The sequence below is a fragment of the Citrus sinensis genome, chromosome 3, assembly GCF_022201045.2.
Source record: "Citrus sinensis cultivar Valencia sweet orange chromosome 3, DVS_A1.0, whole genome shotgun sequence".
In the NCBI taxonomy this organism is placed as follows: domain Eukaryota; kingdom Viridiplantae; phylum Streptophyta; class Magnoliopsida; order Sapindales; family Rutaceae; genus Citrus; species Citrus sinensis.
In genome coordinates, this window is record NC_068558.1 from 49,213,932 (window position 1) to 49,233,567 (window position 19,636).

Consider the following 19,636-nt stretch of genomic DNA (forward strand, 5'->3'; position numbering starts at 1 on the left):
AATTTAAATTAAAATTAATTAAAAATTATGATTTACATAATTAAGAATATTATTAATTATTATTAATTTACAAATATAATAAAATATTTATTTTATTTTTTAAATATATTTTTTATTAATTTTTTAATTACAAATTATAATTCTTTAAATAAGAGTAAAATTATAATTTAAAACTATTTACTTCCAATCCAAGACAATGTAAACACATAAATTGAATTCTGATTTCAATTCCATTCTCCCATTCTAATGTAAATAAACAACCTACTTCCACTCCACACTCCCAATCCTAAAATTCTCACTCCTCAAGATTCTCATTCGAATCCAAAATGTAAACGCTACTTTAGTTTAGATCCATTTTGTCCAGAGTTTAATACCTGTGTATGAAAATAACATTTTGGTCCATCATTTAAACTAGAAGTCTAGAACTTGTTAAGTTCAATTACAAAAAAAAAAAAAAAACATTTGGGTCCATTATTTAAACTAAAATAAACAACCAACTCTCCAGAGTTTTTTTTTTTTTTTAACTTTTACTTTTACTTTTTGGAGAGGCCAAATCCCCCGAGTTTGTCATAATGGATATCGACTTCATCATTTTTATGAAAAAATTAATGTTGATGGGCGGACTTTGCTTTCACTTCCGAGCTTTTCGTTTGCTTTCTCTTCCTCTCTGCATTATTTGATGATGCTTTAATACTTGTTCTTTAGGGGAAGATTGACTATTTGACTTGAAATCCTTGCTTTTTTTTTTCTTTTTTCTTTTTTTCCTTTTTCTATCTTTCTCATTTTTTAGGAGAAATTCTAGTATTCTACCAACTGTCATGTAACGACATCATCCAGAAAAGCAATTTAGTTACACTGCCCTACATCAAGCATGCACCTATATTCACTAACTGGTAAGAATTTATTCTTATAAATAAACTCTTCTCATACTTGCAATCCCATTAATGCTGCATCCATGTCCTCATAAATGGTCTTGCACTTTTTAATAGAGTTAACTGCTCAGCCTTTAGCCATCCTATTTCGCCAAAAAACTAATAGTTTGATTGAACAATGAATCTGCATATAAGAGGGTAACTAAAAGGATTACTGAATTGATTCAAAAAATGATGAAGGAATTGGCCAATTTATGTCTACTGACCACTTTCAGTTCTCATGAAAATATGGCATTAACAAAGGCCTCTGCATCGAAGGGTTGTAGGTCCTCCACACCTTCACCAACACCCACAAACTTTACAGGAATGCCAAGCTCATCGACGACACTGACCTGCAAGAAGGAAGTAAGATGTCTTACCAAAATCATAGCTTTGAGCACAGAGGTTAAACTTGGAGCTTACCACACAGCCACCTCTAGCAGAACCATCCAGCTTTGTCAAAATTAAACCAGTTATTCCGACAACCTGTCACAAAAGATAGTGTAAACCATGCACTGATGCAGTGTTCAAATAGTATGATTATATCATGTCCTAGCTATGGTAAACAATAAACATTATAGATAATCAAACTCGCCAAAAAGAAAAGTAGCTATGCATAAATAACCAAAACACAACCAACTTATCATTAGGAAGCAAAGGATGGGAATATTACATCATTAAATTCTCTTGCTTGTGGAAGCATATTCAAGCCAGTAGTCCCATCCAGAACTAGTAGGATCTCCTGCAAATTATGTTAGCTATGGTCACAGACAAATTAGAAGCCTAGAGACATTGAATCATAACACTGGAATGTAAATGTAACAATTAAAATTAAAGATTTAATAATTAAGCTTGTAAATAAATGTATGAGCTATTAATCACTTACAATCACAGAGAATGACACTCTTAAACCAAATAACAGAAGTATCAAATACTACATTATGCAAAACCTATTGGATTGGACGTGAAGTGCCAATCTGTCGCATATCCTAAAGATACTTCGACGACAGAGATATAAAACCACCAAAAAACTTACATTAGGTGCACCGTTAACAACTTTGCCCACAGCTTTCTTGCATGCAACCAACTCTTCCATCAGGCTGTAGTTTGTGTGGAGACCTAATAATCAATAAAAGACTCTGCTGAACATAAAGAAACTAAGAGGTGGGTAAAAATATACACGAGAGAAAAAATAGAAAAGCTCTCCATACTTACGTCCAGATGTGTCACACAAAACAATATCAAAACCCTGTTCTTTCCCTCTTTTCACAGCCTGTGAAAGAACTATTCAGGAAGCACTCTAAGATCATATGTTAGTAGTTATATCATGTCCAATAGATTTTTGCAATCTAACAAAAGAAGAAATGAAAAAGAAAAAAAAAATCATTGGAATTTTTCACCTACCTGATGATGCTTTGGCCTTCTCTCCTTCAGCCACAACAATCTCACAACCAGTCCTCTCTGCCCATATTTCCAGTTGATCACTAGCGGCTGCTCTAAAAGTGTCACCTGCTGCCATCAGTATCTGGCATAATTTTTAAAGCATAAGGTGGTGAATGAGGAGGAAAAAAATGAAAGAAAGATATCAAATAAAGATAGGAATTTAGAAAGAGGCTTGAATTGCAACTACTCCCTTTCCGAGAAACCGAGCAAGTTCCAACGTAATGCAGATATCAGAAAAGACTGGTGAACATAGTGGTGTCTTATGCTTGGTAATAGAAATAGCCTCTCTTAAGATTTGGGGTCAACAACATTTTTCCCCCCTCCCAGCATATTCTACAACTTAAAGAAAACCAGTTCCCTAACCGAACTAGATCTGTACAAGACCATCCAATAGAAAGTAAAATACCACTTTGTTATTTCTACAGAGATTCTAAATTCTTTTTCTGATGCTCTATAACTATAAGAAATGATTTAAAACACCGCAGCAGAAGCAATGCACATGAATAACATCTCACCTTTGCCCCTTCGTTCTTTAATCTATATGCCAGCTTTCCTGCAAGAAGACAGTGCCTCAGAAAGTCATTTCATCATATATTGCAAAAACTGTTTGCTAAACATAGCAACATTCATAACCTTCAAAATTCATAAGAGCCAAGGTCACTTGCCATGACCATGAACCAAGCACTATAAATGGAGACAACATTTCAAGTATGTGAAACAAATGATTTAATAACTTCATCTCCAGAATTGCCTGAAACAAAAAGTGGTTGTAACTCACCTAGTGATGTTGTTTTTCCACCACCATTGACACCAACAATCAAGACCACAGCTGGTTTCCTAACATCACAAACACAAACACCAGATTAAAGAGAATTCATATAACTCAGAATAGAACAAGACGATTAACAAGAAACCTGTATCCAAGTTGAAGCTCAGTCTTGTTCCCTTTCTTAGTCAGCAAATCCAATACACTATTCTTCAATGCATCCTATAGCAATCCCATCAATCAAAGAAAATGAATGTTCAAGAATTGAAAACAGAATAATGTATATTAAATATAATTTGTTTTTCTTTTTTTCTTCAAATGTGCAAATTCGAAGTTTGTTTTTCAAATGATGTGGCATAGCAATCAATGATATGTGTGCCGCGGCCACTGCACATTAGATGCGAATGTTTTTAAGTACCTTAATGTCGGGTCCTGATTTGAGCTTCCCTGCTAGTATATCGTCTCGTAAACTCTCCACAATCTTAATAGTGATTCTTGGCCCAAAATCAGACACTAACAAAGCCTGGCAGTTAAGAGACAACTACTTCAACTCAACTCTCTTTTCCCTACGGAAATTTCTAGAGGAAACATCAAACATTTACTATTTCTTTAGTAAAGGTAAAAAAGTGAAACCTCTTCCAGTTCATCGAGCACTTTGTCTGTGTCAGCGAGGTTCCAGTAAAGTAGTAGCTCGTCAATGACGGCGAGGTTGTCTCGGGTTTTGGAGAATCCAGAAAATATCTTCTCCACGTCACTCTTGGCTTTCTCTTTAATCAACCGCCCTAGACGGGTGAAGAACCCGGTCTGCCCACCGGCTGAGCATTTGAACCGGTTCGTGGCTGGTCGTATCGCCGTGCAATGAGAGAATCGAGTCTGAGGGAGGCAGTTGGTCAAGTAGAAGGAAGTGTGTTTGGAGATCAGTGGGAGACGGGTGGGAGTAGCTGAAGCCATAGCCATTTCTCACTCCTCGAATTGTTATTCCAGGCAAGGCCACAGGATAAAATGCCTTCCATAACCGACGTCGTTTCATTTTTCCAACCAAAACGAACCGTTTCTTTTGAAATCGGATCCCGGTTTTTTTTTTTTTTTGTTTTTTTTTTTGGGGGTGGGGTGTTAACCCGGATAATGTCAAAATATTAAAAAATAAAAAACAAAATAGTTGTTACATTTACGAATAAATTGTAGTGCATCCTAAAATCTACCGAGTAATAATTGGAAAATCTATTCACATAATTATTAGGGACATATAAACACTATTTTAGGATCATAGTCCAATGGCAATCCAAAAAATATTGAATACATAATAACATAACCGAACCGATTGAACTCACCATCCATTGCTTGAAGCCCTGAAATGGGTTTTTAATTTATAAATGACAAAATGACTTATCTATACAGTATTACAAGGGATGGTAAAATTCTCCTTGAGTTTGGGGTCCCGTGAAGCCTCACCCTAAATGGAAAAAATTTTAAATAATTTTTGGAGAATCGGGTGGAGAGTGAGGGAAAAATAATTCTTAAATTTTTAACGGGGTAGAGTTTGATTTTATACTCTCCACGCCATCCTCATCCTTATCCCCATTATATATAAATATGTTTTAAATTATTATTTAATAATTTTTTATTTTATTAACTATAATGTTAATTAATAAAATTTTTTATTTTTATATAATATAAACATGATATGAATAAAAGAAAATCCTACAATATAATTCTTTTTCAACTCTAAAACATTATTATATTTTCTTTTCTCTTTTAAGGTAATGCTCTCTTCAAATATTTTTTAGTTTTGATAGCATTTTAAGATATTGTTTCAAATTTTTAGAGATTTTTTAAAAATAATTTAAAGACTTTATAATATGGTAATGATTTTTAATTTAATTCTCTAATTTTAATTTACTGAAATCATATATTTATACCTACTATAAAATAAGCAAATGGGGAATGGGGTGAGGATAGATAAATCATTTCCCACATGAGAATTTCCCATCCCCACCCTACTAAATTTATTGAGGAATGAGGTGGAGAATGGAGGCAAAAAATTTTAATGGGGTGGGGAATGTAGTAGGGCTCCCCATCCCATTGCCATCCCTAAGTATTACAACATTTTTAAAATATTAATGTGTATGATATTTTGCTTAAGAGTAGAGCTATCGGCACTCTCCTATCCCTATTAATTAGCCTTCTCAATTTTCATTAAATATATATGCGGGTACGTTCAAGAGGCATATTTTTAAATATAAATTTAAACATAATATTATAACCATTAGATTAAAGTTATTCAAGAGTTGAAATTGAAGAGACATGTTTTTTTTTTCAGTTTTAAAAGTTAAAAAATTAATGTAGTAAGTCCTCATATAATAATAAATTATTGCTACAATACAAAAAAGAGGAAAATAATTCAATTAAAGAGGTATAATAATTAAAAAGTGACAAAAGAGAGGATATATTAAGTAAGTGAGAGAAGAATTAGTAATAACTTATTATTATATTAGAATCCACTGCATTAATTTGTTTGCTTTTAAAATTAGAAAAATCACGTGAGCTTCAATTTCAACCCTTGATTAGCATTGATCTAATGGTCAGAATGTTGTATCTAAATTTATGTTTAAAAGTGTATCACTTGAACCTCTATCATTATAAAGCAAATTATGCAAATAACCCTATCTATTTTTCTCACGTGACCATATAAAAATAAAAATTCTTTTATTACAGAACTTCTTTAATGATTCAGTGGGCAGTAGGTGTTTAACTAGGCTTATTTTTAATCAAGATTAACATTATAAAATTTTAAAAAGAGGGACTTTATAAGAGTTTTAAGAGAAGCAGACCCCTTACGTAGGACGTATTTGTAGTGCTTTGCCGGTAAAACAGTGGATTATTCCTATTAAATTTAATATTACCTAAAAATATAAGTAAGTTTCGCTGTGAGATTCAATGTTAAAATATAAGTTTGTTTCGCAAAAATTACGCAAATAAAAATTCAAAAGGATTTTCCTATTATAATATTTGTTATAACTTACAGCCCAATTTTTTTTTTTTTTTTGAGAATACTTACAGCCCAATTTAAATATGCAGAAGTGAGTAATTTAAGCAGTGGGTTGGGTGGGCCAATTTACACTCTTTTAATTAAATTGTAAGTTCGGGACACCCAAATCAAGACTGACACGGTCAACGTCATTGTCCGCGATATCGATACGAGTGAGTAAACTTAAGCAATAATTAATTAAACATGGATACTTTACACGCGTGTGGTGACGTGGTGTTTGGCGAAACTTACTTTAGTTGTAAGTTGTTGACAAAAGCAGAGGCTGTTAAAGAAATTTCGCGATTTTGTTTTGTATTTTTGATATTTCCTTTGAGGAGAAGTCTATGCTACAGCTTCTGTAAGTAACAGCAGCCAATGGGCAACTTTCACGGGTGCTAGAGGAGAGAGAAAGAGGTCCCAACGCAAGGTGATGGAATGGAAATGGGAAAGTTCGAAGCTGTTACTTGCAGCTTCTGCACCTTAGCCACGTCCTTCATTTGAAGTTCCTAGAAGCCGAGGTGGAAAATGTACGTGGCTTGGATGTCAGCTGGAAATCGTCAAATAAAAAAAAAAAAAAATTCTATTTTTCAGAGTTTCGCTCACGCTCAGCCGCCAGAGTCCAAATATACAAGTCAGCACATAGGCAGGATCATCGTCCCAACTGTCAGATGCACTGCACAATACAATACATTGCTTTTGTTTTTGTGAAAACATTGGCGAGGGTCAAGCAATACATATAAAATAAAATAAAAAGGTTAATTAGTCATGGGTGATACTTGTTTTGATAAATTTTTAAAAATTAATATATTTTTAAAAAATATTTGAGTAGGTGACAATTTGTTAATTTTGTTGTTAACTTTAACGAAATAGTAAATTAATTGTAAAATAATATTTTTGCCACTAGAATTAATTAAAAAATGACGTTTCTATCCCTATAATAGCTATAAAATGCCGTTTCTATCCCTACAATTAGTTACAAAATATATTTTTACCCCAAGTCAATTAATTTTTATTTTTTAAATAGAAAAAATAATAAAAAATTACATCTAAGTGCAATTAACAGAATTTTTTGGTTAAATCATACATTTAAAAAAAAAATTGTTGTTGAATCAAACAAAATTTTCTTATTAAATTTAACGGCAAATTTGATTCAATAAGAATTTTTTTTAAAAAAAAAGATTTGTTCAATTTAACCAAAAAAAACTGTTAATTACACTTAGATGTAATTTTTTAAATATTTTTTTCAATTTAAAAAATAAACAATAATTGAGTAGGGGGCAAAAGTATTATTTTGTAATTAATTTACTATTTTTATTAAAGTTAACAGAAAAATTAATGGATTATCAACTGCTCAAGTATTTTTTTAAAATGTGTCACATTTTTAAAATTTGTCAAAATATGGTCACTCATAGTGATTAATCCTGGAAAAAAAAAATTAAAAAGAGCCCAGAACATATATCACATGATTTAAGTTATGGATAATCAATCGGAATTGTATATGTAATTTGAATTAATAGGAGGTAATTAAGATTTTACTACATTTGCCACGAACATGACTTGGAATTTTCTCTTATCAAACCCACACGCCTGACGCCACATTTGAACTTTTTAATTTTTTAGTGAAGATTTCTCAAGTTTTCCAACGAAATTATTGACGCAGTCCAAGCCCACCTTAAAGGGTCAGGGTCATGTCGCACGTTGCCCTCACGCTTGGGTTGTTTTCTAACGGAAAAGACCAAATTGCCCATCGGAAGCCTTCGTTGACTGAAGCGCGGGCTGGTCCGAATATTAAACAAAGACGGAAAGCCAGAGAAACAACGTCTCTATTTCTCTTATCCTTCTCGTCACCTGCCTTGATTGCCTCACAAACAGCTATAAAAACCACTCGCCCCCATCCATCCATTAAATCTTCGAAAAGAGAAGTTAAACACGCATATTTGTTGTGTGCGTATAACACTTGCTTAATTGCCTCTCGAGCTCGGGCGTTGCATCAAAATCAATTACAAGCACGTGCAGTTGAATTGAAACGATGCTGGAAAAATCATCCTCCGGCTACCGCACGATAGAATTGACAGTACTATCAGGCGAAGACTTACGTATTGATCGGAGATTAATAAAGAAGAACGCATTCGCAATCGTACAAACGGATACTTCTTTCGATTATTGCACCACAAAAGTTGACGAATCAGGAGGAAGCCATCCTTCGTGGAACGAAAAGCTCGTTATCGAATTGCCCATGCATGCACGTTTTATTACTGTACAAGTACAATGCAAGAGCAAGAGTTCTTCCTCAGGGAATAATAATAATCACAACAAAATTGTTGGGTTTGCCAGAATACCTGTTTCAGATTTCATTGGAGGGTATGCTCCGGAAAATTATCTGCATTTTCTGAGTTATAGATTAAGGAATGCTAAAGGGGACAAGAATGGGATTATAAACGTTTCCGTGAGATCACTTAAGGTGGCCGCGGATCAGCATGCAAGCAGCAGCAATTATTTGTCCAAGGCACCAAGACTGAACGTGCAGGGTTATGTGCCTGCCTATTCGGGATTTGCTTCGGGATTCGGGGCTCCCGTTGGTGGAGTTGTCACTGGGGTTCCTGTTTGGTGCGCAAACCGTGCATAAATATGTAGATGCTTGTATGGATTAGTCATATACAGTATGGTTCTAAATCCCTACTATATTAGATACAGTATAAATCATTCATTCATTTGTTGATTCTTTTGTATAGAATGTACGCATATATATAACAGCAAAGGAAAGTAGTCCCCAAAGTGATAAAAGGGGGGAAACAGTTTAATTAATGGAGCGTTTTTAGAAGAAACTCTATCGAAGTGCATCTGCATTTACATGATTGGTAATTGAGGTCAAATGTTTTTGTAACACCTGTAATTAATAATAATAATAATAATAATAATAATAATAATAAATAAGACATGATCGGTTTGTTAAAGCTGGATCGCGTGTTCGCGCTTATCATACGGAAGTGACCGGTTCAACGTTGAAAATTGAATTGTTGTAACAGAAAACAACCTGGTGTAAGTTGCCAAATTCATAGACAATCAATATGAATGAAGTAGACCGCCTCTTGTATATATTATACGATCACTCACGTGTTAAAACAACCACGTGACTAGCAGATATGAATGAGATCGTCTAAAATGAGAACATTGATTTTTTAATTTGAACTGTTTTATCATTCTTATGTTCAATAACACTTTACAATACATTATATATATATATATATATAAAATATTAAAAAAAAAAAAACCAATTTACAGAGTTACGTTTTCCGACGAAAACTTTTGACTTGAAATTTAACGTACCTTTCCAAGACTTCATGTCTTCATCCATTCTATTGCAAGATATAGAGTAGAAAGTGATAAAAGCAACGGGGTTCAGGGACGAGTCCCTTTTCATCAATCTTGGCATTTTTCATTTCCTTTATGATGCATTTATTTATTAGTAATCATAAGATATTAGAATGAGAATAAAAAATGAGAAATAAAATAAATAGTTATTTAAACGGTAAGAATTAGAATTAATTATATTTTCATTGATGTATTTATTTTATTTTTGTATCGGAATGAATTTTCATTTCCTTTATGATGCATTTACTTATTGGTAATCAGAATAAGTTAGAGTGGGAATGAAAAATGAGAAACAAAATAAATTATTTATTTAAACTGTAAAAATTAGAATTAGCTATATTTTCATTATTGTATTTACTTTGTTTTGGCATCAGAATGAATTGTTACAAGTAAATAAAATGTGCTTAGTTAATTATAGTTATTACTATTATTATTTATAATAATTATTATGATTATGATTATTATTAAAAAATTAATGTTAATATTAATACTAACATTAATAATAGTATCAATGACGACGACGACGACGACGACAACAACAACAACAACAAAAATAACAATATTTTTTTACTTTATTTTTTTTAAGGTTTCAATAGTGATGGCAATGGGCGCCACCCGTAGCGCGTTTGTCATTACCAAATCCAAACTCGCACAAAATATAAATTATCAAACCCGCCCGTAACCCGCAACGGGTTTTCATTTTTTTAAGAAAACCCACCCACTGTAGGTTTTGATAATTAACAAACTCGCAATGGTATCTGACAGATTTTTTGCGGGTTTGTACATTTAAAATCACAAATGTTCAATATATAAATTTACAATAATAACCTCAAATTCTACATAATATACTCAATTTTAAATTTAACCAATGTAAATAAAAAATTAAAATTTCAACATCAATCCAACACAAATTCTCAAATTTAATTATAAAATACACAAATTCATTAAAAAAACCACAAACTAGTATCTAACAATAACAATTACATTTCATATTATCATTCAACACAAGTTCCAAGAGAAGATCTTCATTTCATTCACCATCATCGGCACCCATCCAACATGATGCCTAAAATAATGATTAAGATTAATATTTTCAAAGAATAATACTTTCCAAATATTAATCCAAAAAAAATTATAATAATAAAATAATTCCTATATTAAGTTAAAGAAAAATAGTCCATACAAAAACACTTTGGTTACTTGGTACTTTACATAATTACATTATTTTCTCTATATATTTTTAAGATTTAAAATTTTTAATTAAAATTAGATTAAAAATATTTTAAAAAATTGAATATTTATGCGGGTATCTTTTAGATATTAAACTAATATCAATTATCAAATATTACGGGCACAATTGCGATCCCAAGGTTTCTAACATTTTTTTAACTTACCGCTGATAGATTCAATTCCATTAACGACTCTATAACAAAGAAGCATCGCAGTACTTTCCTTTATTCTTCGCGTCAACTTCCTTCCTAAATGCTATATATATATATATATAATCACAATCCATCAGACCATCACCATCGCATCCTCAGAAATCAGAATCACTACATATGGAGAATTCTTGCTCATCCCATTCCCGGACGGTGGAAATCACAGTCTTGTCAGCCGAAGATCTTCGCGTTGACGGAAGATCAGTGAAAAAGAAAGCATTCGCCGTCGTTAAACTCGACCCGTTTAACAATCGTGTCACGAAAGTCGATGCCATCGGTGGAAGTTATCCTGCGTGGGACGAAAAGCTCGTGATGAAGCTGCCAATGCACGTCACCTTTATAACCCTAGAAGTACAATGCAGGACTTGTTCTGGTTCTGGGGACAGGCTTGTTGGGAGAGCCACGTTGCTCGTTTCGGATTTTATTGGAGGCTATGTGCCGGAAAATCATCTGAATTTTTTGAGTTATTTGTTGAGAGATGCGAGAGGGATCAGGAGTGGGATTCTTAATGTTTCCGTCAGAGTGAAAGAGGGATCAGGATTGGGATTATTGAAGTCAAGGTACGAGTATTGTTCATCGTCTCCATCGGCGCAACAAAAGCCAGTTATTGGTGCAGATGCGAAGAAGTTTAATGGACTTGTTGCTGAGATTCCTGTTTGGAATCCGTATCCCGTCTGATATTTTGATGGGTCCTCTCTCTTTTTCTGTTTTTTAAAGAAATTAATTGTGCAGGACATGATTAAATAAAGGAATTTTGTTCAGGATTAGCAAACATATTCCTTGCCTTAAATTTTCTTGCGATGTTTCTTGACGAATTATATTTAATTTGTGTATTTCTTCACTCTCACGCCTATGGCCATCTTTGTCGCATGTGCGGCCTTAAAGCATTGAATCCTCTAAACTTAAAGAAAAAAAAGACTAAAATCTTTAAAAAAATTAAATCAGAAGAGGATCCATAACAAAAAGTGCACCAAAGATCTGATGTTTGGCATCAGGACACAGGGACGACTCTCCGCTGGGCTCCTAATTGTTGAGCAATGAAGACACCTGCCACTTGCATTTTCTTTGGTCGATGCCGGTGATCAGTGACTAATCTTCCATTATAAACATTAACTGCAGTAGATTACATAAAAGTTTTAGCTATATTATATTAGCTTTAGAATATACATTAACTGCAGTATCCGGCCAATACATAATTAGACCATATTTCCGGAACTTTGATCTAGAACAAAAATATACCTAAACGACGTGGAAAAACTAGAACAAGCAACCTGCAAATACAGTGAGACTACACTGGTTAACCCAACTTTGAGTGAAGCTCTTGTTGCTAGTGTGTGGAGCACACTTCATATACATCCCAGAAACCAGCTCTATTCAGCTCTCGAATGGAAAACTACGACTTTCTAAACCTCTTCGCTGCCTCTTTCATTGCTCATTTTTAGAATGTTGAATTTGCAAAGAGGACATGTAGAATTGATGTACAACCACTTGTCTAAGCAAGAGCAGTGGAAATGGTGTAGGCAAGGAAGTTCCCGCAGCTCAGTTCCATCATCATAAGCAGAAAGGCAGATGCAACACTCCTGCAAACATGAAATATCTCAAGTCTAAAATTGTTATTTATTTTTCATCGTAATTTGACAGTAGATGTATCAATAATTAGACATATGGTGCTCATTTGTATTTGAATCTGGGACTTCCGGAGTTAAGTATTTGTTGCTGTCGTTCATGGCATTTGGGATGCCAATCTAATGCATACAGGCTAGAGCCATAGGCATAAATCCTAGGCTTTACTACACTCAAGAAGCTAATATATCCAAGAACATTCTAAAACTTCTAGAAACATAAAACGCAACATAGAGAGAGACTTACAGCATCATCCTCAGAAATAACATGTTCCATTGGCATATCAGTGTCACATTCAATCATTATCCCTCCAAAAGGTTCTTGAATCTCACCATTAACTTTCTCTAAACCATCTATCCTGCTGAATTTGAATTTCGGCAATCGATCAATCTCTTCTTCGGTGGCTCCTTCCTGCATCATGGATGTAGAGCAAATGGAAGAGTAAAGCTTCAAAACTGAACAAATGAGAGGAATCCAAACAGTCAAACCAGCATAACAATCCCCACATAGGAAGAATATTACAAGCACATGCTACACAGAATATTCGAACTACCAGATGGCTGCATTCGAACAAAGATTTTTCACAGCTCTAAGACGATAACAATATCCCCCAAGATAAGTTTCCAAGATGAGTTATTATTATTACTATGATTATTATTATTATTTTTGGTAAGATGAATTATTTATTTTAAGCATATCCACAAACACCAATCTTATTTCTGTTATTTTTTTTCTCTGAATGCAATCGAAAGATGAAAATCAAAGAAGACCAGCAAAATTGTATCTACATGTTCTATTGCTCATGCAAAATATGCTCTCCAACCACAAATACACCAAGTCTTTGAATTAGTTGAGCCGCCTACTACTTCAAACAGACCACGTATAACAACAGAAAGATGCAAAATGTAAAAGCACTGAGGTGATGTTGATAAAAATAAATAGAGTCGCATATATCAGAAGCACTTCATTGACATTCCAAGAACTCGCACTTATTTCAATAAAGCAATAAAATGCTTTTAGATTAAATCTGCTCAGGCATGGAATTGGAGCCTAGCTTATTAAGTACTTTATTCCCAGCACATTTAAGTCACTCTTTCAATGGAAACTTCTAGCATAAAATGTACTTATTTTACAACTATATCCTAAACTCTTGCCACAATGATTCACACTAAGTTTTGTGTATACCCAAGTTAATTGCACAGAGCATATATTTCAACACTTTACAATAACCATATGAACTGTATTGGTCACCTTACGCCTTCAATGGTTTTCATTTTTCTTGCTCAAACTATTTTATTTATTTATTTTTTTCAAATATGTTTAACTTCTTATGTCCAAATGAAAGAGAAAGAGAGGTTCAAAAACCAATACACTCAAAGAGAACGAAAAGAAACTTTGGAAATATCATATCAACATGAATTCAAAGATATTCACCGTACATTACCCGCTCTGTCAATGCATAGAGTATTCCAAGTATACAAGGAAGACAGCAACAAACAGCAATACCAATGAGGCATGCCACACCAACACAGATCATAACAAAGACCACATCAAAAGCAAGGAATGTAACACAAAGCCTGCAAAACAAACCCATTTAATCTCTATGAGCAAAGAAAACAAATATGTGCAATTTTTTTTTTTTTTTTTGAGAACAAACATTTTAATTTATACTAACCAATAAAGCTGCGGCGAACAACTTATCAAAGTTTCACCACTTGCAGTTATCCAGTAGAACCCAACAATCCACCACAAAAATGAAAAAAATGTATTTGCTGACTCCAAATTCTTTGCTACACTGCATCCATAAAAGCAAACAAATTAAAGCTATATTTGGGAAATTAAACAAATAAAATATCAAGCATAAGTGGATATTTAGTTGATAAGCATTAGCTGGCAAGTAAAAATGAACATTCACCGAATACTTTAACTACTGTGCAAACATTCAAAGTTAAGTGAAACATTCTTCTAGTTCTAGAAACAAAATAATAATAATTGTGAGCTCTACCTGCTATCATTTTCACCATGAAACCGCTCTTCTTCATCACCGGTGACAGTAGTACTGCTGGACCCAGAAACGGAATCACCAAAAACAACACCTTCCCCTCGGCGCCTTCTTTTGAACTCCAAAGAGACGCAAAAAACGTGAAACAAACACTGCAAAGCGTAACCAACAATCCGGAGCCTTAGAGGCACCTCAGGCTTTTCGTTTATACTCACACCCAACACTGCGAAGGCAACAATTACAAATACCAAATTCCACAGGACATCAAGCACTATAATGGGCCTCGAGTAAGCCCAGTAGCTTTGACGCTCCTCCAGCTGCTCCGCCGCCGTTTCCCTCACGCGCACCGATGGCTCTCGTAGCATCAACCGCCTCCCGCTAGCGCGTCTGAGGAGTCGCGCCGCGGCGCCCCGTAACGGAGGTGGCGGACGGCGGAGTAGACGGCGGCTTCGAATGAGGTGGTCGGGGAGTGAGTGAGCTAAGAGTGGTGACGTTTCCGCGGCGTCTGCTGGGGGGTTCATTCGCATTCGACGACTGAAAGTGAACTGAAATCAACTAGCGTTTCGAGACAAATTTCAAGAATTGGATTCGGGTTTTGATATAAGGGTGATTTGGTGGGTTGATGTGAAGAGGGACTTAATTTGGAAACCATGAATTTTGTTTGATATTTGGGTGTTCGGAGATGATTTTTCAGGGGGCAAAAAAATAAAATAAAAATAAAAAGCGAGTACGTCCCGAGCATTTGAGTTTCTCGGGGCAGTTTTGAAAGAGAGTTTTACTTTTACCCACCCCTTGCCGTTTATAAATTACTTGTACTCAAATGGCTAGAGCCCAAGTGGCCAGAGCCACTCGTTTATAAATGTAAAATAAATAGTTTCAGTCTCTATAAATGTATTATAGAAATTTAATTTAAATATTTTTTTTTTAAGTTTTAGAATTTGAGTGAAGGTAGTTTTTTTTTCAGGTTGGAAATTTGACGTCCCTCGAATATTTGAGAGGGTTAAAAATTTGAGCGGTGTCATGTCAATATTAATATCAACAAATCTCAGTATATACATATATAATTATACATATCAGTTATATTTTTATGTAATATAAGTTATAATTTAAATAATAGTATCGTGTCATAAAAAAAAAAAAATTACTTATACTCGCGGCGTTTACCGATTAATTATTTTCATAATTCCGTAGCGAATTTTAAAAATATATATATGCAGCGTGTATGAAATTTTAAGAACTGAGGAGAGCGAATAAGCAAGTGGAATGACAAGAAAGGAGTTGTGGTGTCAGGTGTGAACGAACGAAACGAACGAGTCACAGCCCAGACGACAAGGTCAAATTATCATGCAAAGAGATGGAGGCGGTAGATTGTCGAAGCTTTTGTTTTCAAATTCAAAATCGGTTTTTTTTTTTTAAATGCAGAAACAAGAAGACGTGTCTCTCAGATGTAGACCAACAGCTGTCCTACTCCTACGTGAAAGTTCCCGCCAAGTGGCTTTTAAACTCCATGTAACTCAACTCCACGGAGGACCCACATATATTTTGGCCAATATTATCCGTGAGTTCTTGTATAAACCGCGAAAAAAAAAGAAAAGCGGTTATGTTCAAATTGGATTTCAAAATTCTTAATTTTTCCCTCAGGTGCCGAAGCAAGATCATAGGACCAGCTCGCTATACTCACAACGTTGGAAACTCTGTTAAGCCCGCATCTGACTTGAATCGGGCTCTTGTTGATTTTTCGAATTCAGGTGAAATCGATGAAGCAGGCCAGTTGTTTGAGAAAATGTCTGATAGAGACGGGTTTACATGGAACACCATGATAGCTGCTTATGCCAATTCAGGCAGATTAAGGGAAGCAAAAAAGCTATTCAACGAAACCCCCTTCAAGAATTTTTTCACTTGGTCTTCACTTATTTATGGGTACTCAAACTATGGACTTGATATTGAAGCATTTGAGTTGTTTTGGCAAATGCAGCTTGAAGGATATAGGCCTAGTCAATACACATTGGATAATGTACTTAGGTTGTGTTCTTTAAAGGGATTGCTTCAAAGAGGAGAACAATTTCATGGGTATGCCATAAAGACTTGTTTTGACTTGAATGCTTTTGTTGTGACCGGTCTTGTTGATATGTATGCAAAGTGCAAGTGCATCTTCGAAGCTGAGTATCTCTTTAAAATGTTTCCTGATGGTAAAAATCATGTGGCCTGGACTACTATGATAACTGGGTATTCACAAAATGGCTATGGGTTTAAAGCAATTGAGTGTTTCCGAGACATGAGAGTTGAAGGGGTTGAGTCTAATCAGTTTACTTTTCCTAGTATATTGACAGCTTGCGCAGCTGTTTCGGCACGTGATTTTGGGGCTCAGGTGCATGGTTGTATACTCAGTAGTGGTTTTGAAGCTAATGTCTATGTTCAAAGTGCATTGATTGATATGTATGCAAAATGCGGGGATTTGGATAGTGCCAGGAGATTGTTAGAGTATTCGGAGATTGACAATGAGGTTTCTTGGAACTCTATGATAGTTGGGTTTGTGAGGCAAGGATTTCATAAGGAAGCTTTGTCTTTGTTCAAGAAAATGCATGCAAGAGACATAAAGATTGATGATTTCACATACCCATCTGTTTTAAATTGTTTTGCTTCAAATATAGATTTGAATAATGCAAAGTCTGTTCATTCATTAATCGTAAAAACTGGATTTGAAGGATATAAGTTTGTGAACAATGCACTTATTGATATGTATGCTAAACAAGGGAACTTAGATTGTGCTTTTATGGTTTTTAACCTTATGCAAGATAAGGATGTGATCTCATGGACCTCCTTGATCACGGGGTGTGCATACCATGGCTCTTATGAAGAAGCTCTCAAATATTTTTCTGACATGAGAATCTCAGGCATTTGTCCGGACCATGTTGTCGTTTCCAGCATTCTGAGTGCCTGTGCAGAATTAACAGTTTTGGAATTTGGGCAACAAGTGCATGCAGTCTTTCTTAAATCTGGTGGTTGTTCATCCTTATCAGTAGATAATTCCCTTGTACTCGTGTATGCTAAGTGTGGATGTATCAACGATGCTAATCGTGTATTTGACTCTATGCATACAAGGGATGTTATCACTTGGACAGCTCTAATAATGGGTTGTGCACAAAATGGTAAAGGAAAAGAGGCTTTACAATTTTATGATCAGATGCTTGCCAGGGGCACCAAGCCAGACTACATTACTTTTGTTGGCTTACTTTTTGCTTGCAGCCATGCTGGTCTTGCAGAGAATGCTCGCTGGTATTTCGAATCAATGGATAAGGTTTATGGAATCAAACCAGGTCCCGACCACTATGCCTGTATGATTGACCTCCTGGGGAGGTCTGGAAAACTCATTGAAGCCAAGGCATTACTAGATCAGATGGTAGGAGAGCCAGATGCAACTGTATGGAAAGCTCTCCTATCTGCATGTAGAGTACATGGGGACTTGGAACTGGGAGAGAGAGCGGCAAATAACCTCTTTGAATTGGAACCCATGAATGCCATGCCTTATGTTCAGCTATCTAATATGTATTCCACAGCTGGTAAATGGGAAGATGCCGCAAGAGTTCGAAAACTAATGAAATCAAGGGGAATCCGTAAAGAACCCGGCTGTAGTTGGGTTGAGACGAACAGCCAAGTACACATCTTTATATCTGAAGATAGGGGCCATCCATTGAGAACTGACATTTATTCCAAGATTGATGAGATTATGCTACTGATCAAGGAAGCTGGTTATGTGCCAGACATGAATTTTGCACTTCATAATGTGGAAGAAGAGGGTAAGGAGATTGGTCTGGCTTATCATAGTGAAAAGTTGGCTGTTGCTTTTGGACTTCTAACATTGCCACAAGGAGCACCCATTAGAATTTTCAAGAATCTCCGGGTTTGCGGTGATTGCCATACTGCTATGAAGTACATATCAGCAGTCTATCTTCGGCACATTATCTTGAGGGATTCAAACCGGTTTCATCACTTCAAAGCAGGAAATTGTTCGTGTGGAGACTACTGGTAAACATCTGAGTACTTATCCAGTGTTCCTGTATAGTTGTTCTCAAAGGCTTGGAGCAGAAGTCTCAGATTTCTCTGGCAAATTTTTGTCCTGAGGCTGCAACTGTTGGTTGGTCTTCAGTTATTATTTTTAAGTGGATAAGTCCCTTCAGAATGGACGTCTAAGATATATACATACATACATACACGGACCCATTCAAATTTTCAGGAATCTTCAGGTTTGTGGTGATTGCCACACTGCTATGAAGTACATATCAGCAGTCCCTCTTCAGCACATTATCTTGAGGGATTCGACCGATTTCATCACTTTAAAGTAGGAAATTGTTCGTGCGGAGAATACTGGTAAACATCTGAGTACTTATCCAGTTTTCCTGTACAGTTGTTCTCAAAGGCTTGGGGCAGAAGACTCGATTTTTCTAGTAAATTTCTGTCCTGAGGCAGCAGCGCTGTTGGTAGGTTTTCAGTTATTATTTTTAAGTAGGTAAGCCCCTTCAGAATGGACGGCTAAGAAAAAACATGTGACTTTAGACACAATACTCGATTCGACAGTGTTGGAACACGAGCATAAATAGGGATCGATTCCACAATGATCAACGTAACCGAACCATTAGATTGCAAGGTTTTGTTTGTAGTTTGAAATGAATTATTTTATTGTGTGTTTACTTGAGGGTTTAGGGAATGGAAATGAAGGAATGAAAATAAAAGTCATGTTTACTTGGCAAAATATAATTTAAAAATGAGAATAAAATAAAATCTATGGGTCTCATGCAATTTAGAAATAAGGAATGAGAATTCTATTTTCCTGGAGATTGGAAATGAGATTTTATTTCTTGAATTGACTTTTGTATTCTTCTAATTTTTTCATATTCTCCAAATTATTTTCGTTCAAATCACAATTAATTTTATTGTTTTAAATGTTATTATTATTAAATTTTATTAATTTTATTAACTTTATTATTTTAGTTATTATTTATTATTTTTATTTTTATTAATATTATCATTATTAGTATTTATTATTATTATTAT

The 19,636-nt window shown here is 34.7% G+C and overlaps 5 protein-coding genes across 6 annotated transcripts; 3 read left to right on the forward strand and 2 right to left on the reverse strand.

Moving 5' to 3' along the window:
• Positions 1 to 719: 719 nt before the first annotated feature.
• LOC102629533 (cell division protein FtsY homolog, chloroplastic) lies at positions 720 to 4,106 on the reverse strand. The gene is made up of 12 exons (XM_006490964.4): positions 3,754 to 4,106; positions 3,539 to 3,643; positions 3,269 to 3,342; positions 3,133 to 3,191; positions 2,870 to 2,907; positions 2,316 to 2,436; positions 2,127 to 2,195; positions 1,948 to 2,030; positions 1,585 to 1,653; positions 1,335 to 1,397; positions 1,139 to 1,264; positions 720 to 1,056 (listed from the first exon to the last, which is right to left on the reverse strand). Exons 1-11 carry the CDS (start codon positions 4,075 to 4,077, stop codon positions 1,151 to 1,153), a joined length of 1,119 nt encoding a protein of 372 aa, XP_006491027.1. The 5' UTR covers positions 4,078 to 4,106; the 3' UTR covers positions 720 to 1,056; positions 1,139 to 1,150.
• Positions 4,107 to 8,177: 4,071 nt separating this feature from the next.
• LOC127900852 (BON1-associated protein 2-like) lies at positions 8,178 to 8,774 on the forward strand. Its single transcript, XM_052436112.1, has one exon. It carries the CDS (start codon positions 8,178 to 8,180, stop codon positions 8,772 to 8,774), a length of 597 nt encoding a protein of 198 aa, XP_052292072.1.
• A 2,209-nt stretch (positions 8,775 to 10,983) lies between these two features.
• Positions 10,984 to 11,733, forward strand: LOC102628962 (BON1-associated protein 2-like). The gene has a single exon (XM_006490962.4). The coding sequence runs from the start codon at positions 11,080 to 11,082 to the stop codon at positions 11,635 to 11,637; it is 558 nt and encodes a 185-aa protein (XP_006491025.1). The 5' UTR covers positions 10,984 to 11,079; the 3' UTR covers positions 11,638 to 11,733.
• Positions 11,734 to 12,038: 305 nt separating this feature from the next.
• On the reverse strand, positions 12,039 to 15,377 carry LOC102628690 (E3 ubiquitin-protein ligase At1g63170). 2 transcript variants are annotated; one of them, XR_008052952.1, is made up of 6 exons: positions 14,588 to 15,377; positions 14,258 to 14,377; positions 14,027 to 14,159; positions 12,829 to 12,993; positions 12,199 to 12,539; positions 12,039 to 12,072 (listed from the first exon to the last, which is right to left on the reverse strand). XR_008052952.1 is itself a non-coding variant. In XM_006490961.4 (5 exons), the coding sequence occupies exons 1-5, from the start codon at positions 15,109 to 15,111 to the stop codon at positions 12,363 to 12,365; spliced, it is 1,119 nt and encodes a 372-aa protein (XP_006491024.2). In that variant the 5' UTR covers positions 15,112 to 15,377; the 3' UTR covers positions 12,039 to 12,362. The 2 variants fall into 2 exon arrangements, 1 of the variants encoding a protein (XP_006491024.2); XM_006490961.4 differs by having other exon boundaries at positions 12,039 to 12,539.
• A 436-nt stretch (positions 15,378 to 15,813) lies between these two features.
• On the forward strand, positions 15,814 to 19,396 carry LOC102628388 (pentatricopeptide repeat-containing protein At2g03880, mitochondrial). Its single transcript, XM_006490960.4, has one exon. The coding sequence runs from the start codon at positions 16,185 to 16,187 to the stop codon at positions 18,612 to 18,614; it is 2,430 nt and encodes an 809-aa protein (XP_006491023.1). The 5' UTR covers positions 15,814 to 16,184; the 3' UTR covers positions 18,615 to 19,396.
• The last annotated feature ends 240 nt before the right edge of the window (positions 19,397 to 19,636 follow it).